General features: G+C 39.2%; 3 protein-coding genes across 8 annotated transcripts in view; 2 read left to right on the plus strand and 1 right to left on the minus strand.

The window, feature by feature from the left end:
* Nucleotides 1-83: 83 nt before the first annotated feature.
* On the plus strand, nt 84-13,137 carry fubp1 (far upstream element (FUSE) binding protein 1; the record flags this gene model as incomplete). 6 transcript variants are annotated; one of them, XM_080033905.1, is made up of 20 exons in its annotated part: nt 84-192; nt 1,371-1,494; nt 2,334-2,369; nt 2,539-2,575; nt 2,664-2,710; nt 3,011-3,082; nt 3,181-3,238; nt 3,570-3,750; nt 4,536-4,634; nt 4,803-4,934; nt 5,747-5,849; nt 6,128-6,382; nt 6,919-7,079; nt 7,409-7,560; nt 7,680-7,756; nt 8,040-8,165; nt 8,464-8,541; nt 8,986-9,072; nt 9,608-9,777; nt 10,029-13,137. In XM_080033905.1, the coding sequence occupies exons 1-20, from the start codon at nt 100-102 to the stop codon at nt 10,035-10,037; spliced, it is 2,097 nt and encodes a 698-aa protein (XP_079890031.1). In that variant the 5' UTR covers nt 84-99. The 6 variants fall into 6 exon arrangements, with proteins under 6 accessions (XP_079890031.1, XP_079890032.1, XP_079890034.1 ...); XM_080033906.1 differs by having other exon boundaries at nt 1,371-1,461; XM_080033908.1 differs by lacking the exon at nt 8,464-8,541.
* Nucleotides 13,138-13,277: 140 nt separating this feature from the next.
* miga1 (mitoguardin 1) lies at nt 13,278-25,729 on the minus strand. Its single transcript, XM_080033536.1, has 16 exons — nt 25,623-25,729; nt 23,575-23,740; nt 21,429-21,603; nt 20,582-20,700; nt 20,216-20,348; nt 19,769-19,905; nt 18,755-18,878; nt 18,230-18,330; nt 16,721-16,830; nt 16,539-16,611; nt 16,274-16,360; nt 16,090-16,188; nt 15,859-15,993; nt 15,700-15,753; nt 15,417-15,533; nt 13,278-15,303 (listed from the first exon to the last, which is right to left on the minus strand). Exons 2-16 carry the CDS (start codon nt 23,674-23,676, stop codon nt 15,085-15,087), a joined length of 1,785 nt encoding a protein of 594 aa, XP_079889662.1. The 5' UTR covers nt 23,677-23,740; nt 25,623-25,729; the 3' UTR covers nt 13,278-15,084.
* Nucleotides 25,730-26,262: 533 nt separating this feature from the next.
* usp33 (ubiquitin specific peptidase 33) overlaps nt 26,263-27,462 on the plus strand; it is a 29,577-nt gene continuing 28,377 nt past the window's right edge. Inside the window, exon 1 of the mRNA XM_080033606.1 lies at nt 26,263-26,423. The gene's annotated coding sequence lies outside the window, so the exon portion shown is untranslated. The remainder of the gene's footprint in view (nt 26,424-27,462) is intronic.

Below are 27,462 nucleotides of genomic sequence, written 5' to 3' on the forward strand. Positions count from 1 at the left end.
TAGGGCGGGCTCTTTGTGGGAATGCGGGTGGGAAAAATAAAACACCCCGTCGATGAAATCCGCCATCTTGTATTGCCGAGCAGGAGAAGAGACGCAGACATGGCGGACTACAGCAGCGTGGCTCCCCCGTCCTCTAACGCTGGTCCAGGCATGAACGACGCATTTAAAGACGCCCTACAGCGAGCACGACAGGTAAGAAGTCGCATATCTTCATTTAGTTTTTTTTAAATGTCGAAGTAGTGTATAGAAAAACATTTTTTTTAGTTATTTCCCTGTGCATTACGGTTGTCGTTTATGCTACGCCACACGGTAAAACGATCCTAGTACAGGGGCGAGCCTATCTGAGTATACATAATAAATTATGGAAATTACAATATCAGCTACTTGACACATTAACGCTGTGTGGTTTTATTTACATTAACCAATGGGTAAAATGAGGGAATTCGCTTTTTCCTTTTGTTGCTTACGGACAGGAGGGTAGGCCGCAGCCCTCGTGCCTGCAGGCTTCCTCTGAGAACGCATTTTAAACAATTAAACTAGAAAAAATTAAGCCAGAAATAAAGCCCATGTTTGTTTTGGTCTTCCAAACCAATGCCTTTTCTTTTTACACTTGTAATAAGACTTAAATAAGTATTAAATTCGTAATAGGCATTTAATCGATTCAACTAGACACGAGGACATAATTGGTATACACATCTTTAAAAACACTGATAAAAATCAAGCAAAAAATGTAGGCCTGAATTGATATTACTATTGTTTTGAATCACTGCTTTAGCAGTCCTTCAATGGCGAACACAGAGTTATTTTTAATGGTTTATTTTTTGACGCTGCAATTTAATTTTTACGCATCAACTTTACGCATATCACCATGGCATAGTCTAATTAGTTCATTATTGTTTGGCTTGTGTGCATTTCAGTTTTTTTGGGGCCCTACAAAGTACAAGATATACAGGTCTTTTAAAGTTGCTTCAAGTTTAGTCTCTCCATTGGGCCTTTGGGAGATATTTGCGTTTATATCACCAACATATAACCGTATAATTTACTTCAAGGGATTTGTGCACCATTTCTTTCACATTACAAGCATCTATCATACACATTTCTGTGCTAGTGTGGACAAAAAATAGTTCTTAAAATAGCATTCATACAATGCATTAAAGGTATCGAAGTTTTAAATTTAACTTGTTGAAACTGAGATGCCAGGCCTGTACTGTGAAAGATGAAATGGAATAATAACAAACCAAGTTAATGGGTCAACATTTAAAGCAGACATGTACGTTTGGTGTACTTGAATTGCTCTCAAATTGCGTGTGGCATTAAATTGGTTAATGTAACTTTCAATTCAGTAAGATTTTTTTTGTTTTGTATTTCAGATTGCAGCAAAGATCGGCGGTGATGGCGTCACGGCACCTCCATCAAACGAATTCGCCTACGGAGGCCAGAAAAGGCCCCTGGAGGACGCTGGTGGGTATTTTCCCATGCCTAACCTGAATATCGGTCAGTGGCTCAATCGATTCAATGCAAGTGTTGATAGCTAATGCCTGCCTGTGTGTTTATCACATACGATACGTAGACATGTTCTTAAGTAAGTTAAATTTACAGTAATTTAGTCTTATTATATCAATGCCCATTTTCAAGAATGCGTCTAACATTACTACTAACCATGTGGGCAGTTAATTTTCATGTTCAAATTTTAAATTCAAGCCTCTGCAGTTTACTTACTTATTGCATGTGTTAAGAACTGGATGGTATTTTCATTTTGTCCCTACAGCCGATTCAAATCAATGTCTGTCGAGGAAATCATGCATATTTGGCAAACAAATGATATAAGTAGGAACAAAAATCTACGGGTGGGGCTTTTGAGTCATTGTGTGTTTCAGTTTCACTTTGCGAAGACCAGTTAATTGTATAATATAATTACAAATCGTAACCCAGGTTGTTTTGCAACAAATCCCTGCGTCATCTTAGGCTTTGCTTTATACTTTAATTTTGTGAAAGTGATTTTTAGTTTTTTACTACTTCATACCTGCAATTGATCCCACCTTCAGTCTGTGGTGTTGATAGGACTTTGGAAGCCTCAGTTTGTCCTGCTGTAAGACAAACTCTGGCATGTATTTCATTTAGATTCTTTAGAATTCTATCATTGTTTTGATCAAATTGGACTTAAATATTATAAAAAAGCAACGCAAGTATACACAGCAAGACAAACGATAGTCTCCAAAAGGACCATGAAGGCAATGCTTGCGAGCCATTTTTAGTCAATAGCACTGTGTAGTGATGTGGTGGTGGGTTTAATGATAGATACTTACGCTGGTTATTGTGTCATGTTGTCGCAGACCAACCAGAGACGAAGAAAGTGGCCACAAATGACGGTGAGTGATCCGATGACGTAGCTGTAGTTAGTCAAATATGTCTGTGGCTGTAATTGTTGATGATTCCCTACCTGAATTAATGAGCATGCATTGGAAATTTGCTGCATGTGTTAAACCTTTTCTATTTCTTTCTCTCTATGTGCTTAAATGTTGTTGTTTTCCCCCACAGCTTTTTCGGGAATGGGAGGAATGGGTGGCCCCCAAAGGTAGATACTGGAGTTTTAAAAAAAACCATATTTTTTGGGCCAATTTAGGTATAAGAAAATGTACATTGATTTGTTCTTTTATTCTCAGGTCGTTATCAGAAGAATACAAGGTTCCAGACGGCATGGTTGGATTCAGTAAGTTATTATTTAGACACAAAACATCAAAAAGTCTTAGTTTAGTAATATTTGGCATATACAATATAAAGTTCCTGGTGATGAAACCCGAAAAGTACGTGTGTTGCAGAAACATGTACAGGCTTGTTTTGTAAACCGCAACCAAAAACATTTGAATATTCAGATACAACTCAATCAAAACCTCAAATAAATCTGTTTAAAAAGCAAAGTGTAGGAACTTCATTTTTCTGTGGCTAAAACAAACGGTGGAGTCATCATGGACATCTTTGTTTAGTTGTAACACACTTTTTCCCCTTCTAGTTATTGGAAGGGGAGGCGAACAAATATCACGTCTTCAGCAGGAGTCTGGCTGTAAAATACAGATTGCACCTGGTAAGTTTACATCTGTTTAATGTATTCTGGATCTTGATTAATACCATAAAACAATGGTTTGTTGTATAGTTTGTAATAACCTTTTCACTGTCTTGCAGACAGTGGAGGAATGCCAGATAGGTCAGTGACATTAACAGGACTACCAGAGAACATCCAGTAAGTCGATGGGTTTTTCCTTTTATCGCCATTTAAAAAGATATTAATAGAAATCTTAGTTTGAAAAGCATGCACATTTTTTTTGGAAGTTGCTCATAGAAATGACCGACAGCTACCAGATGTTTCGTTTAGTTACAAAAGGGGAGTTGAGGAACGGTGAGGAGAACATTATGATGAGGAAGGAACAATCCCGTACTGACTTGTATTGCAGCCATTTGTTGTGACTGGAATTCCACCCTCTATTGTTGGCACTTCAATGAATATTCAAACAAAGAAGAAAAAGTTTGCTGTGTACTTGTGCTGTTTTTGATGGTGACTATTCTCCCGACAGGGCTGCAAAGAGGCTACTATCAGAGATAGTTGATAAGGGGCGTCCGGCTCCATCGTTCAACCACAACAACAACAGCAGCAACAGTGACGGCCCAGGAATGACTGTCCAGGAGATTATGGTCCCTGCTTCTAAAGCCGGACTCGTCATTGGGAAGGGAGGAGAGACGATCAAAGGCCTTCAGGTGAGTGTCCACTCAGGCTTATTTTATGATAATAAGCCATTTCCCTACTTCAGTGTCAGTCCAGTACTGATTCTGTCAGATATCATAATAATTAGACTTTTGTTTGCGTTGAAGGCTTAATCAGGACAGCTAATTTGAAAGAGCATTGTATGAAAAAAGGTTTGAATGAATTTAAAATTAACTGGGAAACAAGCAAAGGCATTATGTTGCAGTTAAAATGTGTCTGGTCCGTGATCAACTCATGCACCACGAGGGCGGCAGTGGCGAAGTGGGTAGGGAGTTCGCCTCTGGTGGGCAAGACACTGAACCCCGAATTGCTCCCGATAGTTAGCTTAGCACCCTAGTGCTAAGCCTACCCTGCGTGGTAGCTGCTGCTATCGGTGTATGGATGTGTGTGTGACTGGGTGAATGTGTACAAAAACAATGTAAAGCGCTTTGGGTCTGTGATAAACGGAGATATAGCGCTATACAAGTCCATTTACCATTTTTTGATGGCTGCTGTATAAACCTAACCCTAAAATCTGAGACCAGAACACATTAAAAAAAAGTGTAGATGGAGAACTTAGTTTTACAAAATGTCAATTTGCAGAGCTCTATTTACTTTAAATTAGCATGTAGCTTTGGTCTTGTATAAATAAAAAATATTACATTTAAAAACTGAAAAAAACTGACAATTGATTTTGATGTCTGGTCTGCAGTCATATAGGTGATATTGTGAAAACCAGACTATTAAAAGAGGCAAACATTTGCCACACATGCATGTTCTAATGACGTCTTCTCTACAGGAAAGAGCTGGGGTAAAGATGGTTATGATCCAAGATGGACCCCAAAACACAGGTGCTGACAAGCCACTCCGCATTTCAGGAGAGCCCTTTAAAGTTCAGGTAGGTCCACACCCGTGAAACCCATTCTTACTTTAATTAGATATGAGCTACCTCTCCCTTCATGCCTTTATGTAAATGTCTTGTCAAGAGTAGAATTGTCCCTTTTTGCGGCCCATTGTCTAAGTTGATACTAGTGTTGTAATGAGATGCATTTCCTTTCCTTTTCAGCAAGCCAAAGAGATGGTGATGGAGCTGATCAGAGACCAAGGCTTCAGGGAGCAGAGGGGCGAGTACGGGTCCCGACCTGGAGGAGGGGGAAGCAATGGCGGCGGAAGCCAAAATGAAGGAGAAAGCTTAGATGTGAGTATCTGTTTTAAAGCCTCTGAAAATGTGGTTTAAATAAGTAAACATCAATATATCAAAGCTGGTTGTCGTAATATGTTTTTACAAGTATCTGATTGAAAAAATAATCATAAATATTATAAAATGTAGTTTAAAACGGCATTTTTATTGTCTAGACCGTTAGACAGAAATTTATGGCTGTGGCCGTATCAAATAGTCTCAATGGCAGTCATTTGTTTTTATTGAAGGTTTAGTCAGAGAACTGCTGTGATTGATTGAAAATATATATTGTGTAATAAGAATCTAATTTAAAATAACTGTGAAACAAAAGCAAAGGCATTATGTTGTAGTTCAAATGTGTCTGGTCCGTGATGAAAACTCATGCACCACGCTGAACGCTGATGTATAACCCTAACCCTAAAATCTGAGACCAGAACACATTAATAAAGGAAGGAGAAAGAACGTAGTTATACACAGTCCATTTGCAGAACTCTTTAATAACTAAATATTAACGTGTGCTATATCACATAACCATCTATCCTAATATTAAAGTTTCTTCCATAGTTTAAATAATTACATTCACATTGTGAACCTTGATGGACTATTACACAAGGCAAACATGTCTTTTCTGCAGGAAAGAGCTGGAGTGGTCCAGTCAGAGAACTGGTGATTGGTTCAACATATTTATTGTTGAATATGCGCCAGAGAGTAGTCCCTCTATTGAAACAAAATTTCTGAAACTTGGATTGACAATTTCTTAAATTTAGATTGATAAAGATGAAAAGGTTCTTTAACTTAACTTTGTGTTTTGTATTTTTGTTGTCATCCAGGTTCCTGTCCCTCGGTTCGCTGTAGGAATTGTTATCGGCAGAAACGGAGAGATGATCAAGAAAATACAGAGTGACACAGGCGTCAGGATTCAGTTTAAACCAGGTGAGTGCCATGGCCTTAGTCCGCTCTTTTATGAACTGGGAAACAAGCAAAGGCATTATGTTGCACCACGCTGAAAGCTGATGTATAACCCTAACCCTAAAATCTGAGACCGGAACACTTTAAGAAAGGTGTAGATGTTGAGAGATGTAAACTAGCAGAACCCTTTTATTATGTGGTTTTGTTATATTGTGAACACAGACTGATTTTTACACAGGGCACACATTATTTTCTGATGGCATGTCGATTACTAGACAAATTAAATGTATTTCTCCCTCCAGATGATGGCAGCACACCAGAAAGGATAGCACAGATCATGGGCCCCCAGGAGCAGGCTCAGCACGCAGCTGAAATCATCACTGATCTGCTGAGGAGCGTCCAGGCCGGTGGGCCTCCAGGACACGGAGGTGGAGGTGGGGGTGGAAGAGGTCGCGGTCGCGGCCAGGGGAACTGGAACATGGGCGGCCCCCCTGGTGGCCTGCAGGAGTTTACCTTCACCGTCCCAACCATGAAGACTGGACTCATCATTGGAAAAGGCTAGTGGCTTCTTCCAACAGCAGGACTACAATTGGGATTATGGGAAGGAAAACGGCATTAGGATTTTGAGTTGAAGTCTGGTATGGTTTAAAGAACGGCTTATATTACTAAACATAGTGAAGAAAAAAGCAAAGGCATTATGTTGCAGTTAAAATGTGTCTGGTCCATGATAAACTCATGCACCACGCTGAGAAGCTGATTTATAAACCTAACCCTAAAATCTGAGACCAGAACACAAGAGATGGAGAGAGTTTACACTGTCCATTAGCAGAACCCTTGTATTACAGCCATATATTTTATAGTGTGAACTCAGATTGACTGACACAGGACACACGTTTGGCACACATGCATTCTTCGACGGCTACACTTTAGATTTTTTGAAAAGGAAAACCACAGAAGGAGGTTGATATCTAATATCTGGTTTGGTATTAAAAAATATAGAGTACATTTCAAAATACAATGTTGAAAAGAGAAATGTTTGGCTGAATAAATGTGTTTTTAATTTTCTGATAAATGTTTGATTCTGTCTCATCAGGTGGTGAGACGATCAAAGGCATCAGCCAGCAGTCTGGAGCGAGGATCGAGTTACAGAGGAATCCTCCGCCCAACGCCGACCCCAACATCAAGATGTTCACAGTCCGCGGCTCGCCTCAGCAGATCGACTACGCCAGGCAGCTGGTGGAGGAAAAAATTGGAGTAAGAAATTTAAGAGTTTGATTATAAGCTTGTAAAGTGATACTGTCTCATTAGGCATGGGACGATAACCGGTTTCAAGTTTGCCCCGGTATGAAAAAGTCAAGGTTTCAATACCGCCATTATCTGTCATATGGTTTTTAATGTTCAGAATATTCTGTTAAAAAAATTAAACAATTGATTTAAGAACGACATTCTTTTACTCTGACATTTCAAAATAACACATTTGAGAGCTGTTATCGTGAAACCGTGGTATTTTTGCTTAAGGTTATCATACCATCAGAATATCTCTCATAAGGTTGTTGCTAACCTGTTGTGTTTTATCTTTTCAGGGCCCAGTCACTCCCATGGGTGGCCCTCACGGTCCGCCCGGGCCACATGGAGGGCCAGGCCCACACGGTCCCCCCGGCCCACCAGGACCCCCCGGAGCTCCCATGGGTCCATACAACGCTGGACCCTACAACCAGGGACCTCCAGGGCCACAGTAAGAACACTGGCAACACGTTTAGAACTCATTTTAAAAGGTTTTTTTTCATAAGAATATTAAGATGAAAGTGAAAGTTTGGCGAGATGATTTATTTAATTTTATTTTTCCTTCCTCAGCGGTCCACCTGCGCCTTACCAGCCTCAGGGATGGGGCAACGGCTACCCACACTGGCAGCAGGGACAACCTGATCCAAGTGAGTACACGTTTTATATAGTGGTTGTCGGGAAATGCGCCTGTTGGAAGAAGTACTATAGTATAAATAACTAAATTAGGGCTGTCAAATTAACGCGTTAATTTCGATTAATCACAGAAAAATTAACGCGATTAAAAAAAAATAACGCAGATTAATCGCACTTCTATAATGCCCTTTGACCCGGTGCAAGAACTGATCAGATTATATAATGGAGACCTGTAACTTTATGTGTATAGCTTTTATGTTGGCCTTTGTTTGGTAACATCTAATTTGTTTTGTTCAGATAAAGCAGCAGCCGATGCCAACGCAGCGGCGTGGGCGGCCTACTACGCTCAGTACAGCCAGCAACCGCAGGCTCCCATGACCCCCTCTGGTGGAGCTCCCGGCACCACTCAATCCAACGGCCAAGGTAACCGCAGTGTTTGTATATTGGTGAGGTGTCTGTGCTTCTAGGAGAGTTTAGGACAAGCGTAGAGCAGTGTAGTTCACTATAGTAGGGTCATGTCCTTCTGGTGGAGAAAAGTTTCAACTTTTTTTTTTTTTAATGACTTTGCTTTTGCAGAGCATGTTTTAATTTTTTTTAATTTTTTTTTCGAGGGACAGGATAGTTTTCTTCCACTATCTCTAGGCTGAGCTGGACCGAGGCAGGTGGAGGGGAAACTGCTGAAAGCCCTTTCACTAATTACAAGTACTGTATCTTTTAACAGGTGACCCACAACAGGCTGCAGGTCAGAGTGGACAGGCAGATTACTCCAAGGCCTGGGAGGAATATTACAAGAAAACTGGTATACAACCGTAGCTTCAGTGTACACCTCTTAACACAATAAGACAGTCTAAACAGGCACCGGGCAGTCAAGTGGTGTCTTTTTTTTCACGTCTGGGTATCTTTTTTTCACCATTGCTGGCCTGCTGTGGAGCGTTTCCACTGTGCCGCCACTTGGTTTGACATTTGCCGCCTGTGCTGTTTAGACTGCAACACTTTTGACTATCAACAGGACTGAGCTGTCGAGACAGAACCACCTTTCCATGAGCTTAGAGTAGTTTATTCTCTAGACTATGGTAGGGCTCTATCAACACTGACGGCAGAGTTTTGTTGCCATGTGCAATGAATGCGCTACTGAATTTGTGTAAGGTTAATGATGCAATGTGTAGAATCAATGTTGTGAATTATGCTTTTGATTTCATTTAAACAATTGGATGTATTGACACTCCCCCCCTCCTGTTTGCAGGTCAACAGGGTCAACAACAACAGCAACAACAACAACAACAACCTCAGGATTACACGAAAGCCTGGGAGGAATATTACAAGAAACAAGGTCAGTGTTCCTGTATGGCCTTAAGTTGAAATGTAAATGCCCTACTATAGTTACAGATAATTGGAGTTATGATAAAGGTGGCTTATTCATTGAGTTCTATTCTGATAAATTCATTTATAAACACTGATTTGTACTGTTAAGTTAGTGCTGCCTTGTTTTTTAATGACAAACAATCAAATCAGAAAATAGCAATTTCACTTCCAAGTAGAGAAACTAGCTATAGCTGGTTTAACTGCCAGAGAATAACGTCTATGAAAGATATGTACAGTCTTTATCAACAAGATTTCTGAGGTGACCCTTGTAGCTCCCAGGTGAATGTTTTGCATGTTGCGGGGCGGCTGTGCTCACTAGCAGCCCTCTATAGTAGAGCAGCTGCTCTCTCAGCCGCCCCAGAGAAAAGCAGAAGGTTTCTGTCCTGCCACCCAGAGAACTGGTGGTTGGTTCGTTCTCCTTCTCATAAATGTTGTCATCTAGTAAATATATGTTCCTTGAATGTCCAGTGAACTAACCGGTGCCATTTTGTCTTACCCTCCAGGTCAAGCGGCCCCTCAAGCCGCCACAGCAGCAGCAGCAGTGGCTGCCTCGGCTCAGCCCGGAGGCCAGCCAGACTACAGCGCTGCCTGGGCGGAGTACTACCGTCAGCAGGCAGCGTACTACGGCACCGCCAACCCACAGGCTATGGGTGCAGCACCACAAGCCCCTCAGGTACACCCCCCATAAGAATCTGACCTCCACATCCACTCAATACTCTGATCATTGTTTTGGTGCCCTAACCACACTTGCTTCCCTAGGATTTTCACAGGGTTCCAGTGACTGCAGCAGCTACACACACCACACAAACACTTAACCAAAACCATTTCCTCCCTATTTAGGGTTTTAACTTTATTTTTGGGAAGCTGCGTCCACTGTTTCTGATGTTAACATGCAATGTATCTTCTATGTATTTTTTTGCACAGGGCCAGTAATGTGAAGTGGACATAAAGTAAATGCTACATTGTCGAAAACAAAATCCTTTGTTAAATGTTTGGATGCAGACGCCTTGATGAAGATCTTAAATTTCCTTGGTTTGAAAGTGTTTCACATACATGGCAGATTTCCCGGCGAACACGTCCTCCTCCTGTTTTTTGTTTTTCTTGTAAATGCTTTGTTTTTAGTGAGGTAATTATACATATGGTCATTCCAGCCCTGTATCTACATTAAATGTGGTTAGAACTCATGTTTATTAAACTGTAGACATTACCATGTAAATCATCTCAGTTTTTAAAATGCTATTGCCTGTTGTGTTTTTGCAATAAAACAAACTGAAACCTCCTGTGTTGGTAAGTTGGGGTGGTTTTAAAGCAGAAGGGTTGTTATTAATTTCTTTGTTTTTGTTTTGAGGGAGGGTTGTGGGGAAGGGTTTGAAATGCCTAGCCATGAAGGGGGGTACATTGTCCAAAAAATGGTTGACTCAAAGTTGTGCTGTCCTGTCTCTCTCCAACTGTCTATAAGACTCTTTAGATACATTATGTCTGTGCAGTGATCCCGAGTGGTTCAGACCAACAACCGTCCTTGTTGATAGACATTTAATTTACTCGTGTTTCTTGACTTTAGCGGTAGACGGATGTTTGTCATAAGAAAGCTGACTGGTTTCTATGTACCGTAACTCATGCATTACCTGCGTTGCTGTGGCGCTCTTGTAATTCTGCTTGGTTTGCTGACATTGTTGAGGTAGAATGCACTGTTTTTTGCCTTTTTTGTGATAGACACTTCCTCCTCCACAGGCCAATTTAGACAAGCGGTAAGCAAGCATTTTTCTTAACATGTTCCTCCAGGAAAACAAAACATGGTTGCAAGAAATGTTGCATATTTTTTTAGTGTTACGTGTGTATACACATATTTTTGTGCTGTTCTTTCTCCAGGGCAGTCAGGTAAAAATTTGCCACTGTATCGAACAATGCATTGAAACATTTTGTCATGCCCATTTCAAATTGCGAACTAACTCATGTATACACTTGTTTTTTATTATAAACGAATGTTTTTTTAATATAAAAACATTGCAAAAATCGTTTTTGCTGTGCCCATTCTGTTAGTGTTTATCAAGTTTAAGATCATAGATGTTGTAGGGTCGGGGGTGGCTAAGCGGTCTTCATCCATCAGTTGAGCCCTCCTATACTGTAAGTACAAAACTGTGACCTTGAGAGATACCCGCCTTTTTTTTAAATGCTTTCTGAACTGCAAAATATAGTATTTTGTCATACTGCCATTTTCCCCTTATGTCTGGGTAAGTATGAAATGTTCTGAGGAGAGGAATAGTACTTTAGATTCATGACTTCTTTCCCCTTGTGTGCACAATATTTCAGACTTTGAATTTTCACAGTATGTCGATGCTCTGTAGATTGTGAGACTCTTTGTGGGTAGAATTTCAGTGCCAGTTGGGATTTCTGAACTGAGGGTTTGAATGTCAGCGCTCTGTTACACTGTTGGTAGGAACTGTTTAAGGATGTCCATGATGTGGTTATCTGCGTTTTCTTGAATACCTGACCTGATAAGTGCATTGTCTAGTTGAGACTGTCATGTTTTTCAAAATGCCATTTATTGCAATATATTGCTTTAGAAAAATCTCTTTCTGCATAACTCCAGTGTAGCATGCTTAGGTTTCTGCTATTATTACTTTAATAATCAATATGTCCTACATGAGCATGAGGAATGCTACTAGTGGAAGTGATTCAGTTCTGATTAGTTCAGTATTTTGATTATGACATTTTCTGAATGAGCATTGTTGTTGAAAGGCTGTTAATTTTAAGGTCAAAAACAAACAAACAAACTTATCTTGACTGCATTGTTCGCTGATGGCAAACAGTGCAATATATCTGATCTTTGCAGTGTCGTCCCAGACCTTGCACCTTAGGTTCTGCTGCAAAAACACAGGTAAGCGAAACCTAAGGAAACAAGTGTTTTTGTCCAGTGACATGACCAATGATACATGCAAAGAAATGCTTACCTGTGTCTATAACATGCCCTCAATGCATTAATGCCTAGTCGTACAGAAATGTCCATGATTTAGTATGAACAGCCCTTTAAAATATGATCTGCTTTCACGAATGAACTGCATGATATGACTTGTTTTTATGAAGTTTGACTTTTAAATAAGTGACTTTACAGTTGCATAGGCTCACTGAGGAAAATGTTGTCATTATCGTATGTGCTTAATATTTGATAATAGCCTTATCTTTGCAATCTGGTAAGTCTGACGGTGACTGTATATCGATGCTTAAGACTGGTGTATTATAATGCATGCCATGCAAACATAATGTCAGAAGATAGCCGTGTGCTCATCCGTTAGGACGAAAACAGTGAACAAATACATGATTTTTACTTTCTCTTGTCGTGGTGTGAATCTGCCCTCAAGTGCAGTGTATATTCTGCTATTGAAACGCTGCTGCCTTCACTTCTCGCTCACAGTGTTGGAGGATGCTGCGAGCTTAGGTCATAGAATCAGGCCCTGTCGTAGTTTGTCCCCAAAAGGAGTCAATCCCACTGCTGAACGTAGACCGTTCAAGAGCTCCAGTGATAAGGTAAAAACGGCAACGCAATGAAATTTAAATTCTGTGATTGCAAAAGTGTTGGTCAGATACATGTTTTTCTTACTCGGATTGATTTTGTTCTTAACCATGATGCCATAGCGTATTTAGAGTTGTCTGATGGTTGTTTCTCTATCGCTTGAATGCCTTTCTTTTATTATTACCTTTTAGTCAATAGGAATGTGCTTTAGAAAGTTGGACGAGGACAGGAACTGATGTACCTTTCAATTACATATGCACTTTTATTGGCAGTAAATTTTGGGGTTTATCAAGTTTAAAAAAAAAACTTTTCTCTTTAGTTAAAGGGTCACAAGACTATTCACTCTGTATAGTTGAAAATGCTCAGTGTTTCAACACAAGTTTGTGGGGGTGTAGAAGACAAAACGAGGAGCATGCCTTAGAGGTAAAGGTTTGATGTAATGTGTAAATTAAATCAATTGGTTTTTCAATCCACTGTTTTGACTTTTGAAATGTTGCCATGTTCAATAATAAAGTTGTTACAAATAAACTGGATTTATCTACTCAAGTTTTATTTTACAAGCATATTTAAAGACCAACATTTAGTTGAAGGAAAAAAATACAACTCAAACACATTTGCATCAGTCTTTATTTGCTTAATTTATACACGCAATGAACGCACAAATGTAAATTTTCCTGTGTAAACATTTTAGTAATATGCCAAAATAGGATCCATCTGTTTGGTTAATCATTCCTCTTGCCCATACTGAGTTATTAATGCCTTATTTATTCAGAGAAAATTCAAGCCAATCAAAGAATTATAGCAGTGAAATATCTAAATGTGAAGAAGCTAAAACTAGTGAGTTTGAATTTTATAACCGCACTAGCTCCATCTAAACTCAGTCCATTTGAACAGAATATTGTGGATTTTGACCTAGACACTTTAATTGAAATCACTTTAGGAAGATTCATGGACAGCAGAAATGATCAGTGACTATTTTCAATGCACATGTGGGTGTAGTTATACCATATGAAAAAAAATAAAACGTGTGAACAATTAATATCTCCTAAAGCAAAGAGGGTTGACAACTGTTCCTCCTAAAATAGATCTGTAGCATTTAATAATCAAGTTTAAATAACGGGTTTCTTCCTGCTGTAGTATTTGTGTAGTGAATTTTATTTTCTGTACACGGCAGTGACTGATCAGCAGAGAACACAGTAAAGCATTGTATATTTCAAACTTTAACTCGACAGCGAATTGAAAAAACTCACACTGACATTCATTGACGAAGACAAGGCTTGAATATGAAAATGCATTTGACATTAAGGCTTCGTGCTTGTTTGCCTGTCATGAAAATATGAGTGGCACATATAGGATTATGCAATTGTAATATATATACCGGTAAACTTGTTTACTGTAGCGGATTGTGGGCCTTGTTTAAATATTTATAATTTAAATATTGTACGACTGTTTGCAAGCCAAGGTTCTATTCAACTTTCCCTTTCAAACATGACAGTCTCGAAGGCTGACTCCACACATTTATCAAACACAGTCCCTTTGTCAAGCGATTTCCCAGGAGAACGTGCTTTAAAAAAACACCTAGTACATTTACTGGTCTTGCATTGTTGTGTTGACAGAATGTGAAAATACATCTAATGAATCTGATAGTTTATAACATTGGTATTCATATATTTGTCTGAAGCTGATCACAAATCCACTGATATACAGGTAAAACTACAACTTCTAAAAAATAAATCCTGCATCATTTAGCTGTATAGTAAAATAAATACTGTAAAATACCTTCTTTCTCTGCACACAAATAGTCTTTAGCAGCGGCTAACATGCCTCCATCTACACAGCGTATTATGTACCTCTGGAGAAGAATGGTCAAAATCAGTGAATATCTCCTCGCGAACCACTACCTATCTGTACTGTGTGCTCTGGAAAAATAAAATGGTGTTAATACACAGCCTAGGCCCTTTTAAAAGGTACCTTGGCTCTTAAAACATACCTGTTTACATAGCCTAGGCTGCGTATTAACCCCATATTGTATTTAAGTGCACACAATATGAATAGGTAGCAGAATGGAGATATTCACAGATTGATGAGCGTTCTCAAGAATTGCTGACTCAACCTTTAATGCCAGTCTCACAGCAAGTTTAAATAATTCTTAATATTATTGCTGATATTTAACGTGCACTGCCATGGCGCCGTGAGAAAGGGCTGGGAGGAGATAATGATCAAGTGAAAAGGCAGACGGTTTGTACAGCTTATAGCGATCCGTGAGAGCGCACGGCATGATGGGAGATGAGATGAGCGGATTTTAAAACCTCAGTGAAGTAGTTTTTGTGCAACAGATGAGTGATCTATCATGTGATGTCAGAACTACATACTGTCCTGAACTCCCCCTTCAATAAATGCTGAGGTTTTCCACATGTTTGTGATGTTCGATGACCCCCCCCCTGGTTTGTTAGGAGATTTCAGTTCCCGTCACTGCACTTGTGCCCCCATCAGGGCGCTAGGCAACAGTTGCACCGGTGTGGGGTTGCAGCTGTTGCCGTGGCGCGGTGACTCGGCTCCCAGGTAGGCCAGCAGCAGCTCGGAGCGCCGGTGCAGCAGGTGGAGCATGTCCTCCGCTAGACTCTCCACCGACGAGTAACGCACTTTCTCCAAGTCAAAAATGTCCTTTAGGAAGTACAGCACCTGATCCTGAAGCAAGGGAACAATGTGTTAGACTCTGAAGTCCACTGAGTGTTTTACCTACACAAGATGCAGTTTTTTTTTATGTCACTGTCATAGTTATTTCTGGTGCTAAGTCTGACCTTGAAGAAGCAGCAGAAGTCATGCAGAGAGCTCTTGGGCCCCAGGAAGCCCCAGGCCAGAACGGGGCTGATCTGTTCACACACGGCGTAGAAGTGAGCGATGAAGCCGTCAGGCACCTGAGACAATGAGCATGTGTTAGTGAGGTGGTTAAATTATCATGAAAGTTATGTAAAAAAGGACAATTCGTGCTTCTACCAGAGATAATAGAGGCAAATAAGAGGTAACACAGCGAGACAGTTTTTTAATTATTCACGGTAGTCCTGTAATTTGAAGTTGTTGTACCTTCATGTGCTGTCTCTTCTGCTTCATCACTGACCAACAGCTTGATGCCACCGCCTGGGAAATACATGCAGATAATTAATCAGTTATTTAATTTGATTAATTCCTGATCAGTTCTACCTAAATCAACTCCATTTTTCAGTACTTTATATGTTTACTCACAGTCTCCTTGAAGGAGCTGTTGAGCCAGCGGTTGTTGATCACGTTCTGGATGGAGATCGGTGGATTCTCCAGGTCCTCGAACGAGTCCATCAGGATGAAGTCCAGCACGATGTCATAGAAGTTCAAATGTTTCACCTGGAATAAGTTTAAATCCTTAGAATTTGAAAAGAAGAAATGTGACAGACACAATATATACCGGTAATGGATCATCTTGATTAGTATTTCTCTTACCCCTCGTGTGGCCAGTTCCACCTCCGTGTTCTCCCAGTGCTCCGTGTGATCCAGGAAAGAAATCATCTCCTCAAACACTTCCTCGAATCTCTTCGGGCTCTGAAAACCAAACCATAGCAGTTGAGGACCAGAAATATACTTTGAAAGATGCATCATCATCACCAAGATGGGATTTCATTCTTACCTTCTGTGCTTTAACGATAATGGAAGACAGGATTTTCTTTCCCGTGTCGGCCAGAAACATCCTGGTCGCTCTCTCGCACAGAATGAGCTGAAAAAGAACAAATATTTTACTCAAATAGATCCTTTTATATTTGGCTTAAAATAGAGGTTTAAAGGTCCAAATTGTTGAATTTAATTGCTTAACGTATTTTGTGGTTTATTCAGTCCAAATATTACTAAAAACGATAAATCTAAGTTTTAATTCATAAGGTTTTTTTATGGTTTACCTGACATGCTTGCCGCACACAGTGCAACTTGGCCAAGAAATCTACATCTCCCAGACACTCCAGCAGTTCAGTCCTGAAAGAAAAAGATAAGGAATGTTGGCATATACTATGACACGGGTGTTTTTAACTCCACAGTAGGCGCTCTAGTTTTCATGTCCATCCCACTATTTATTGTAAATTACCTCAGCACCCTGCAGGAGATCTTTCCGTCCTCAGCCATCTGCAGCGCCTCCTCGTAGAACGGGTGATGGCGCAGAGCGAAGACACTCCTCAGCTCTCTGTGCTCTGAAAGCTGATACAGAGACAAACAACAGAAGTTATGTGATGCACTAAATAATTATAATGTTCAAAAAAGATGCAGCTAACGAAAAGATATTAATGCGTTTTATCCATATGTATTTCTGTGTCCTCCATTTTGTCATCCAAACATGAACTTAAACCTGCCACAAATAACACTGCGGGATATATCTGCAGAATAAAAATAAAACAAATATACAAACACAACAGCCTAAACATAGGACACAGGACAGAAATCCAAAGAGGAAATAAATTGTCTGAATGTATCAATCATGTGTTAATTTTCACCTACTTTGATTTACAGTATATTATTCAGAGAATTGAAAAAGGTACTCAATTAAAATCCTGTTCTAAATACCTATCAAATCAAAACCAGGAACACCATAACTATATTTGTTGTAGATCTTAATATAAAAGGACAGGAGAAAATGCTTATTTTTGACATTAGTGCTTTCACCGTTATTGGTTATTAAATAGTGCTGTTCTGAAGACTAAAATAAAAAAAATAAAGAAATCCCAATCACATAAGGACCTCTCCATGTTGCCATGAGAAATAAGAGCAAGCTGCATGTTGTCGACCCATGGAGGAATGTCAGAGGTCTATTTTTAGTGTAGTAAGTACGAGTGACCCACTTTAACTCTCACTGGGGTATGTACACAGTAAACAGGTTGGTAAGTCAACACCTTCATTTTAAATGAGTAATCTGCTGAACTATAAGTGTAGTATCTTTTTTTATGACATTAATACTAAGTCATACTAGATATGTAGCACCTTAGCTTCAAGCAGGTTTTGAGATAAGTAAACTAATCAATCATTCTTAACAACTGGTTTATTTTTGTACATTGTGGGTCAGGTGCACCTGTAACCAGGGTACACAGCTCGACCCCCCCCCACTGTGACTTAATGAGGTAATCCGAGTACTGGTAAACAAACACCAGGTGGGGAACCTAAAAAAGGAAGATCAAACTTGTTGCAATCAAAGTCCTGCTGTGAACTTGTAGATTTGATGCTTCAGACAGTTTGAGATACTTGTTTGTTTCTCTTCTACGGCAACTGCAGTTGCTCAATTTGTCTTTATTACACTACTGTTATTTTTTTTAATACCTATTATTATTATAGTTTGTTGACCATATTTCATCAAGTATATCCCAAGTGTTCGTGATTCTTTCCGTTTCCAATATTTTTTATTTCATTTGTGCAGAAGTCTGGAGATTTGTATGAAATATGGAACCGCTGCAATTTTTACATTATTTCGCAACTGCCTTATAAAGAAAAAGATTAAAAAGAAAGAAGAAATGTATAACCTCCCGCTTAAACACCGACTGTTTAAAACATTTAAAAGTTGAAAAAAAGTATGTGGTTATTTAGAATGTGATGGTGGGTTTTTCCTCACCTCAGCCGCAGACACAAAAGAGTCATTGGAGGCGATGCTCATGCTGTCTCTCAGACAGGCGTCATCCAGGTCCTCTCTGGATAAAATGTCGGCCATTTTATCTGTGATGGAGAATGAACTGTTAATGTATTTGAGTTCAAAAGTGTAAGAGGGCAATTGAAAATCGACAACCCCTTTCATAAGGTTATAGGAGGAAATGAAAGTGCAAAGAAATATAAATATCCACAGTATCAAAAAACCCGATCAAATAAGTTAACAACAATGGTGGTGGAAATGCCATAATACAGCTAAAACTCCAGTAGGAATATTTAGTGCGATTGATAGGCACACCATTGAGACATGTATTCATAAGATCAGAATACTACACAGGTCCTTGTACAATTATGGTTTACTCAGAATTTGACCTTATTCTGTCTAAAGTGAGCAGAAACTGCTATTTACATGGCAATGTCTTATTCTGAATATGATTTTAACCGGGTTATTATGGGAATATCGCTGTGCATGTAAAAGTAGTCAGTGACTCACCTTGGCTGTTGCTATGAGACGAGGGCTCTGACAGGCACAACACTCCCTCAAACTCCTCCTGAAGGCTGTAGGCGCGCTGCAGCAGAGACTTCAGTCTGTGGATGAACTCTGCACTGATGACTTCCTGAACACAGACACAGAAAACATGATTTAAAATATATAATAAGAACAATCTACGTAAGGTGAGACAAAGGCCAATTTAAAAACATCTTTAGAGACCACAGAGAGTAAAAGACAGGGGAAAAAAGTAGTAGTTAGCACTTAGTTAATATTAATTTAATCTAAACTTCATTTAAATGCAAATTCCTTATTGACAAATGCCAGCTTGGGAGGAGATAAAATGAGGAAAATTTCGACCACCAAAGTCATATTTCAGTTGTTTCTTGAATAAAATCACATGACTGAATTTTTTTTGAATAAAATCACATGACTGAATTTTTTAATAAGCTTTCCAAAGAGGCGCCACTGAGAGAAGAATTTCCTTGTCAACAGTAGGGTGCCCAAGCTTAAATTTATGATTGGCACTAATCCCAAATCCCTTCATATAGGTCAAGAGAATCAATGAGTTAGCTGCTACTAGTCCAAACTCTGTGACAAAGGTGGCTGGTATTCAGATAGGTGCTGTGTAGCGGAGAGTTTGTGGACAGCATATTTCTCTTTAACTACACAGACTGATATGGAGTGGGGGCTGCAAATAACCATTATTTTAATAATCTATGAATCAACGTATTACTTTATCAATAAATTAATTGAGTAAAAAAAAAAAAAAAGTATACTTCTTTGCCTCAGCCATATTTCACTAGTTCCAATTCCTTTCAAAATATCAGCTCCGCTGTACCTCCACAACATAGCGGGTGACGCATTAATCTTGCAAAAAAAAAAAATCACTAACGAAATTGGTTGCACAAGCTGTTAATAATCAAATGTTATAGAATTCGGAGTGTTGCTGAATAGGTTTTAAATATGTCTGAAAACATCTTTAAGTGATAAGTGTGTTTCAGTGTGTTCCATCACCTCCATGCTCTGCTCAGCGATGGCGTCTCCAGCCCCCGTTCTGACCGACACACAGCTGGCATCGTCCTCGTCCTGCTGGCTCCTGAACGTCAACGCTTCCTCCCATCGCCTCAGAGCCTCCTCAAATAAATCCATACCTGCAAACACACACACACACATAAACTCTTAATCTAAAGATCCACTATTATACATTTTATTAATTATTTTACAGAGGAGATACACTTAGCACACACGACCATTGATCACTCAAAAACCAAAACAACAACATACAAAGTAAATAAAGAGACATACAAATACAACAATTCTAGTAATAGAATAAAAAATAATGTTCCATAAAAAAACAAGTATAACGGACTAAAAACTTCCATTATTTCAACACATAAATAATCAGGTTGTTTCTCATTAATAGAAACAAAGTGAGGTGACGTAGTAAGCGACTGTCTTTACCCATAAGGTAGAGGTTTTCAGGTGTGGTGACGGGTAGGTTGACCAGGCTGCAGATATCAGCTTCCGCCGCTCTGTCCCAACACGTGGACTCATTGGCGCAGGTGCTGCTGCTGGACGAGTTCATGCTTTTTACCTTTAAAACACACAACAGACAAAGAGAGTATCCCATCAAGAAAGTGACTATGACTATGATTAATAATGCTAATATGAAACTTTTATGTTTTTATGCTGCCTTCTTGGCCAGGACTCTCTTGAAAAAGATTTTGAATCTCAATGAGTATATTCCTGGAAAAATAAAGGTTAATAAAAATGACAATGGTGAAGCAAATAAATATAAATAACTTTGTCTCTTTGCGTTTGTCTTACCGAGGCCAGGCTGAGCAGAGAGCCAGACAGCTTCCTGTAGTCTCCGGTAGGGAGAACCAGACCAGAGGGGAAACCATTCTTGGAGTTGAGGGAGAGAGTGATGTTCTGACTGGTGTTATCTGGACAGAGGAAGAGGAGACAAAGATGAGAATACAGTAACCAGGCAACATGAGCATCCACGATTACATAGTGGATATATCCTTATCAAAAAATATAAATTTGTTATCAATAAAAATGTAATTCATTTCCAATTATATATTTATCTTAATGATATTATCTAGTTTTCATTTTTATATGGTTATATTATCAGAGAAAATACAATGTACAATTCACTTTGCAAATGTACTATAATCTGTATACATTCCAAGTCAACAATCTATTCAATCAGTTTTGAACAGAAGATTTAATTATCCTGGCTAACTGCTAATTTGACTCCCTTTAATCCTGCCTCTCTGTTCATTTCTCTCTAGGACTCTGATCGGAGCTAAATCCTTCTCAATGAGAATAAATTAGTTAATCTGTAAACCTGTTGTTTGCAGTTCAAGGAAATACAGGCGCGGCCTGGTCCGATTACATCACAGACCAGTGCCTGGACTTACATATTAGTAGAGATCACAGGCCACTGAGCTGCTGGTTTAGACTAAGGAAAATACATAGAAAATGTATTTATTCTATTTTTTTCTTCTATTATTATACATATTTTTTATTAATTTTTTTGTCTCGTTTCTGCTTGCTTGTCTTGTCAGAAAATTGTTCATGTAGTGTTGTGTCCCCTGACACAATAGTGTTTTTGTCAGCATCACTTAATAATAAAAATTAGCACAGCCAGTGTGTCTGGAGGTTTTACTGTTGTCTGCTGCTGCCGGGGAGAAGAACTCAAAGGCTGCGGCCTGCTCCCACTGAGGCGACTGGGCCTTCTTTCTGCCTTTCCTCCTCTGGAAGCGCCGAGCGAGGAAGAAGAGAGAGAACGCTCCGAAGGCCGCACCTGCCACAAGCTTCTTGGTGCCTGTGCTGACACTCACCTGGAGAAAGAGTTTCAAGTTTCAAGGTGAAGTAAGCGGTTTATTTATATTAATGTGTTAAATCGCTCTTTATTCATACAGTAATCACTTACATGATGTGCGCGTTTCATAAAGCCAATCTCTTAGTCAGCTGCTCTGCATGTAATAAGCAATTAAACTTCATGTAGTATCCCAAAATTTTATCCAATCACAAGAGAGAACGCTACAAACCGACACCCGTCCGCACCCGTCTCACTCATGGTCTCACTGCCGGTGCACGCCAGAGCGACACATGGGTGAATGTTTATGCGCCTACAATGGCGGAGCAGGTAAAAATCCTTCCCAATGTCTGTTTTGATGGTTTTTATCATGTTTTATCACACTTATGGATCTGAGATGATGCTAGATAACTTGCTGCTTGAAGACCGCAGTGCATTAATGTGGTGACGTAGGGACGAGCGAGGGGACAGCTAACTGCAGTAACTGACAGGAAGTTAGCTAAAAGAACCATTCCGCTAACAGCACCTTTAATGTTTGTTCCATAATAATTTTAATTAAAAAAAAAAGCAAAAGATTGGTGTGTGTAGTAGGGCACAAGAAAATGAAAATTTGGCCAAACTAAAGCTCATGTTTCTCTGTAGCTTCACATATTAATTCATATTAATTCATCACATCTTTACCCAAACTGAATGGAAAATCCTTAAACTCAAACTTCCCAAAATCCCAAGGCGGTAGTTTTTTTCTTCTTCTCACCATAACATACAGAAGTGAAGACAAAACAGTAGCAAAAACCGTTAATAGCAAACAGCACTAAAGGATGATACATAACAACAGTAGGAAATGCACAAAGTACCTGCAAGAATACATTTGATGTCCAGTGAGAGTGTGTCTCCGGATACATAACTGAAAATCTAGTGGCTGCTCGTGATAATATAACAAGCATTGCTAAAGGATCAGCTACCAGCCTGTCATCTAGATTTAAAATAAGCATTTTCACATAACGTGCGTAGCCCCCCTCTCCCGTCTATAGATAGAAACACTGACTGACAGGGGGGATTATCCTCAAAGGAACCGCCGCTGCCAAATATTCCACACTACTGAAGATTACATAATCATCGAGTTTGGAGATATAATGCCATAGTCATAATATTGACTTCTTTAAAAAGCTACTAAATGGGCTGGATTGATTCAATTGAGCTTCAGGCCTGCAGTGTTTCCATGGTGTTTCTCTGTTGCTGCTACTGCCACCCGTCCTGCACGCTCACACCAGATCCCCAATGACATTTGATCTGCTACGTGACTCTTGACACACTCTCCTCCTATACTACTACTAATACACACTACAACATGAGGGGCTATGAGAGAGAATATTGTTGACTTTCAAACAACAAAATGATTTACGTTGTGTTAAGTGTAGTGTACAGCATTGTATAGAGATGGATGACAACAAAGTCTCTCTTATTTTGTGGTAGGTATTAGTAAGATAACTACAACTAAGTATTCTAGCTGTATATGATTGCATACTGAAGTAATTGTCCTGAAAACATTTGGTATATTCTTTATTAAATCCAAAAAAGTACCATTTTGCTCTTTTGATGTACATCACTAATTTTTTAAGATGCCATGAATTAATACTTTTTTGGTAAATGTCATGTGTCATAATACATACTAGAACAGATTGACTTTTTTTTTCAAAATCTGTGAATATCTCCTCACGATTAGCTACCTGTCCTTACTGCGTGTGTGGTGAAAAATACACAGCCTAGGCTCTGTAAACTGGTATGTTGCTAGCTATGGTGGGCCCCCACTGCACACACTGCAGAACGTGAGGAGATATTGATCGATTTTGACTAAAAAGTGTTTTTGACAGCAAACATTCTGCAGAATCGCTGACTCCAACTTTAAACAACCGTGATGCCTCTCCTGCACCAGGTATAGAAAACAAACAGCAGGAACTCCCAGTATCAAAGCTTTCAAACAGACCCTCCTCACCTGCGCCAGAGAGCTGTACATAGACAGTGGAAGGTGAACCATGCGCAGTGCAGCCGCCTGGACAGACAGCTGGGAGCTGCTTGTGAGGGTCTCATGTGTCATGGTTGTGGCGTTCTTCTATCCATGACTTGGCAACTGTCCTGTCCTCATCGCCATTCTGCTGCAGCTGAGGAGGATGAACGGAGGGAGGGACATGCAAAGGGTTTAACCTTGGAGGCTCAGGAGGAGGGGCTATAATCAGGTTATAACATAAAGCCTTTACATGCAATACCTGCACGTAGCAATGCCTAGCCTAGCCTGAGTGGAGTGGGGCTAGTAAGGACCACTTCGGATGTTTTGATATTGATTCCTTTAAGACTCTTGCTGGCTTGGCTGCAGGCCACATATTAGACCTTTTAGTGCCCGCCTTTGCATAGTTTGAGATCTTGGGCAGACGTTTTCTATCCATCTATATCTGCAATAAAATCATGCAATACTGTTGAATAACCAGAGTTTTCTATGCATATGTTGTCATTGTGTATGTGTTAGCTGCATGTGTCTGAATGTTAAGTGTGTGATTATATTCAGGCAGTGCTCTTGAATCTCGTAGGCATCATGCAATGACAAAAAAGGAATCTTTATCTTTATGAGTGTATTTTTATGGCGTTATGGTTTTACGTCCATTTGTTTTAATGGATAACACTTTGTAACTGTGTTCTAAAGGTGTTTTATAGATGAAGTATATCATCATTATTATATTTTACTGATAAAACGTTAAAATACTTTCTTGTTAAAATCGCATAAAATGTATGTTAAAAACCATGAAAGAGGTGTCAAATGTATGGATCATTTTCCCAATCTACAGGACTATCAGCACTACTGATATATACACCCACCAAAGGTATGAGAGTGTTTCAGACCTCACCTTGCATTACACACATGCCTGAGTAAAGAGGCAGTCTGAATACACAAAGATCTGATTAGAATAACAAGCTTTATCGCTCTACAAACACAGTTTTGCAAAGTCACTCTCTGTAAGGCCAAATCTGAGCTAATGTTTATCCACCTGTTCGGACAATCAATTAAGTTTGAACAAAATACTTATGCGGCTCATCACGTGCACCATAAGCCCATTTGATCCAAAGTCTTACACTTACAAAATGTTGATTCCCCGTCTAAGACATTTAACTTTGCTCATAAAGAAATGTTGCAGCTTGTGTGTTTCTAAGCTAACCGATTGCCAGTTCAATTTCTGTAAAAAATAATTATTCATAACATCCCGAGACATATAGTTTGCATGCACAGACAGTTGCCTTAAATTATGGATATGCTTCTCATATGTAAACAATAATATTACTGAAGATACAATGATCTGCGCAATTAAGTTGCACCTTCCCTGATTATCTAAATTAATCCACTAGCAATCTGGCTAATCAGGATTCAAATAGGCTTTTCTTAAAGGAATCTTGAGGCATTAATAAGTATCAGACAGACAATGCACCATGTCTCTACTGTACAATTTAGAAAAATGTATTACATAACTTTTTCAGTGTTTCCTTTTAGACATGCATGTTCTGGTATATTCTTTATCACTCTTTTCTATTTTTATTTACTTCATGTCCTGTTCAGAGTGTCTTATGTGAAATATTCTGAATGGCCTCGTCTTCATATTCATTCATTCCCAGGATGACTACTACGCAGCAACGACTGAAATATCCAAAGTTATAGACTAAATTCAGTAGGACAGTATCAAAAACGTCTTCCAATAAATCATCTATTTCTTTAAATATTTTTTAAGATGAATATGCATTATGAAAGCATTTTTAGAACCTTATATATTACACGTACATAATGTCAAAACAAATGTCATGTCATAGGTTTTAGAAAATAAAAGCACTCCACTGTTATTGGCCTAAAGTAGCTGAGCAGCTAACAGCTAACTTATCTAATGGCTAATAACAGCTAGCAGTGTTAGCTCGTTGTGTTAAAACAGGGTTGAATCAAACAGTCTGACAGATCAAGTAGTCGTAATTTTCTCCATATAGCAGTGTAAATAATATCACCGGTACATTTCGAGGATTCCTCTGTGCTCCCGGTGGGTCTCACGGTCCTCCGGTTGACCTCAGCAGCTGCCGAGTGAAGGACTCAAGCGGCAACACCATGCGCACACAGGCATAGAGCCTGACTTTCAAAATAAAAGCAGGCTCCCTGTTGTCTTCATGGGGCTTCTGCGCCTTCGCGTGGATTCTTCAGGTATTACACACACAATGCAAATGGGCAAATATTTAGAATTAAATACAATTATTTGAAGTTTTTAAATTACAATGTCACAAAAAAGATTGATAAAATCGTTCTCCTCTCAGTTGTTTAAAAAAGATTGATTTTAGATATTTTTATATTTTACTTTTTATTTTTAGACCAAGAACTTCAAAACCCTTTCAAGACACAAGGATTTTTTTTAACAATAACCCAAGCAGCATGTAATTTCTATATTGGAAGCACTTTGTATTATCATCATTACTATTGGGCCTATGACTGTTGTGGCTGATGGGCACCCATGAATGATAACCCCCATGTATATTATTTCAAAAAGCCGAATACTTACTGTACATGAAAGAGTTAAACTACAAACGTGAAGTTTACAGTAGGATGGGGAGGGTTAATAATTTTCTTTCGACCGGAAAAGGGCGGAGACAGCTGTAACGTTAGCAACCACGCTGAAGGAGCGAGAGAGAGGAGCGGCTATCGTTGGTGTGAAGGATCGCTCCCCGAAAAAATGTCTTTGAATACAAACTGAATCCGTGTCTAGGAGTTAAACAACGTTTGGATTTACCCGGGAAACGTAATATTCTGTGTTTTCATCGGTGCAGGTAAGGATTGGGGCTAACCGCTAACCGCTAACATGCTGCTGACTGGTGATGACTCGTCGCTGATCGGTTAACGCAGCGGCAGTAGAGGTGTTGTGCTAAAGAGTGACTGTCTGCCGAATAGTGATCTCAAACCAAGGGAGCGCGCGCAGCCTGTAGTAGTCAAAGCTTTACATACTGCATTGTTTATGTCTATCTATCTATCTATCTATCTACACAGTTCTTTACTGTCTGTCTGACTACGGGTTGTGGGTCTATTCTGTATAGTCTATACGTGTTTAAAAATCACTGGATTGGTTAATAATGGTTATAATGATAAAATAGGCTATTGCATATTACAAAGCAGAATTAACAATACAGTTGACTTTAATTATAGTAATGGTTATAAAGTAGGCCACAGAGCAGGTAACATCATATAGGCTAGTCAAAAGGATAACATACAAAAAGATAGATCAATACTTAATTGTATATTCAATCCACCTGTAAATCTGGTTAATAACAGTAGTTTCCAAATATACACAAAAATTATTTGACATACCAAACACATGTTAACATTAGAAACAACACTATAGTGATGGATATAATCACGTGAACGCCATGCCTGATGACTCTGCAAACGTGATAGTGATTATTATTCCGTTACTGAAAGTGTCACAATGACATGATGAAACACTTGATGTTTGTGGACTGTGGTAATAGCAAAGGTATGTCATTATGAAACTTTTAGTAACCCATGACGTTCACATGCTTAGGCAATCTCGTTGACTTGTTTCTGATGTTAATGTGTTTGGCATGTCAAATATCTTTGTAGATTATATTGGGAAACTACTGCAATTATGAGGGGTGGGTTGTAACTTGTATATAACTACTTCATGAATCATTAAAAACAATCCAGTCATGATTTTTCCCCTTTTCTATGCATGAAAATGTTTTATTTAAAACATATATATTATTCAAATTGTTTTTCATTATAACTAGTGTTGGAGAGTGAATTCCATGAACGTAAACTAGTAGTGGAACTACATTTCACAGTAGCTTGCTG

This window comes from Ammodytes marinus (assembly GCF_949987685.1).
Source record: "Ammodytes marinus genome assembly, chromosome: 9".
In the NCBI taxonomy this organism is placed as follows: Eukaryota; Metazoa; Chordata; class Actinopteri; order Uranoscopiformes; family Ammodytidae; genus Ammodytes; species Ammodytes marinus.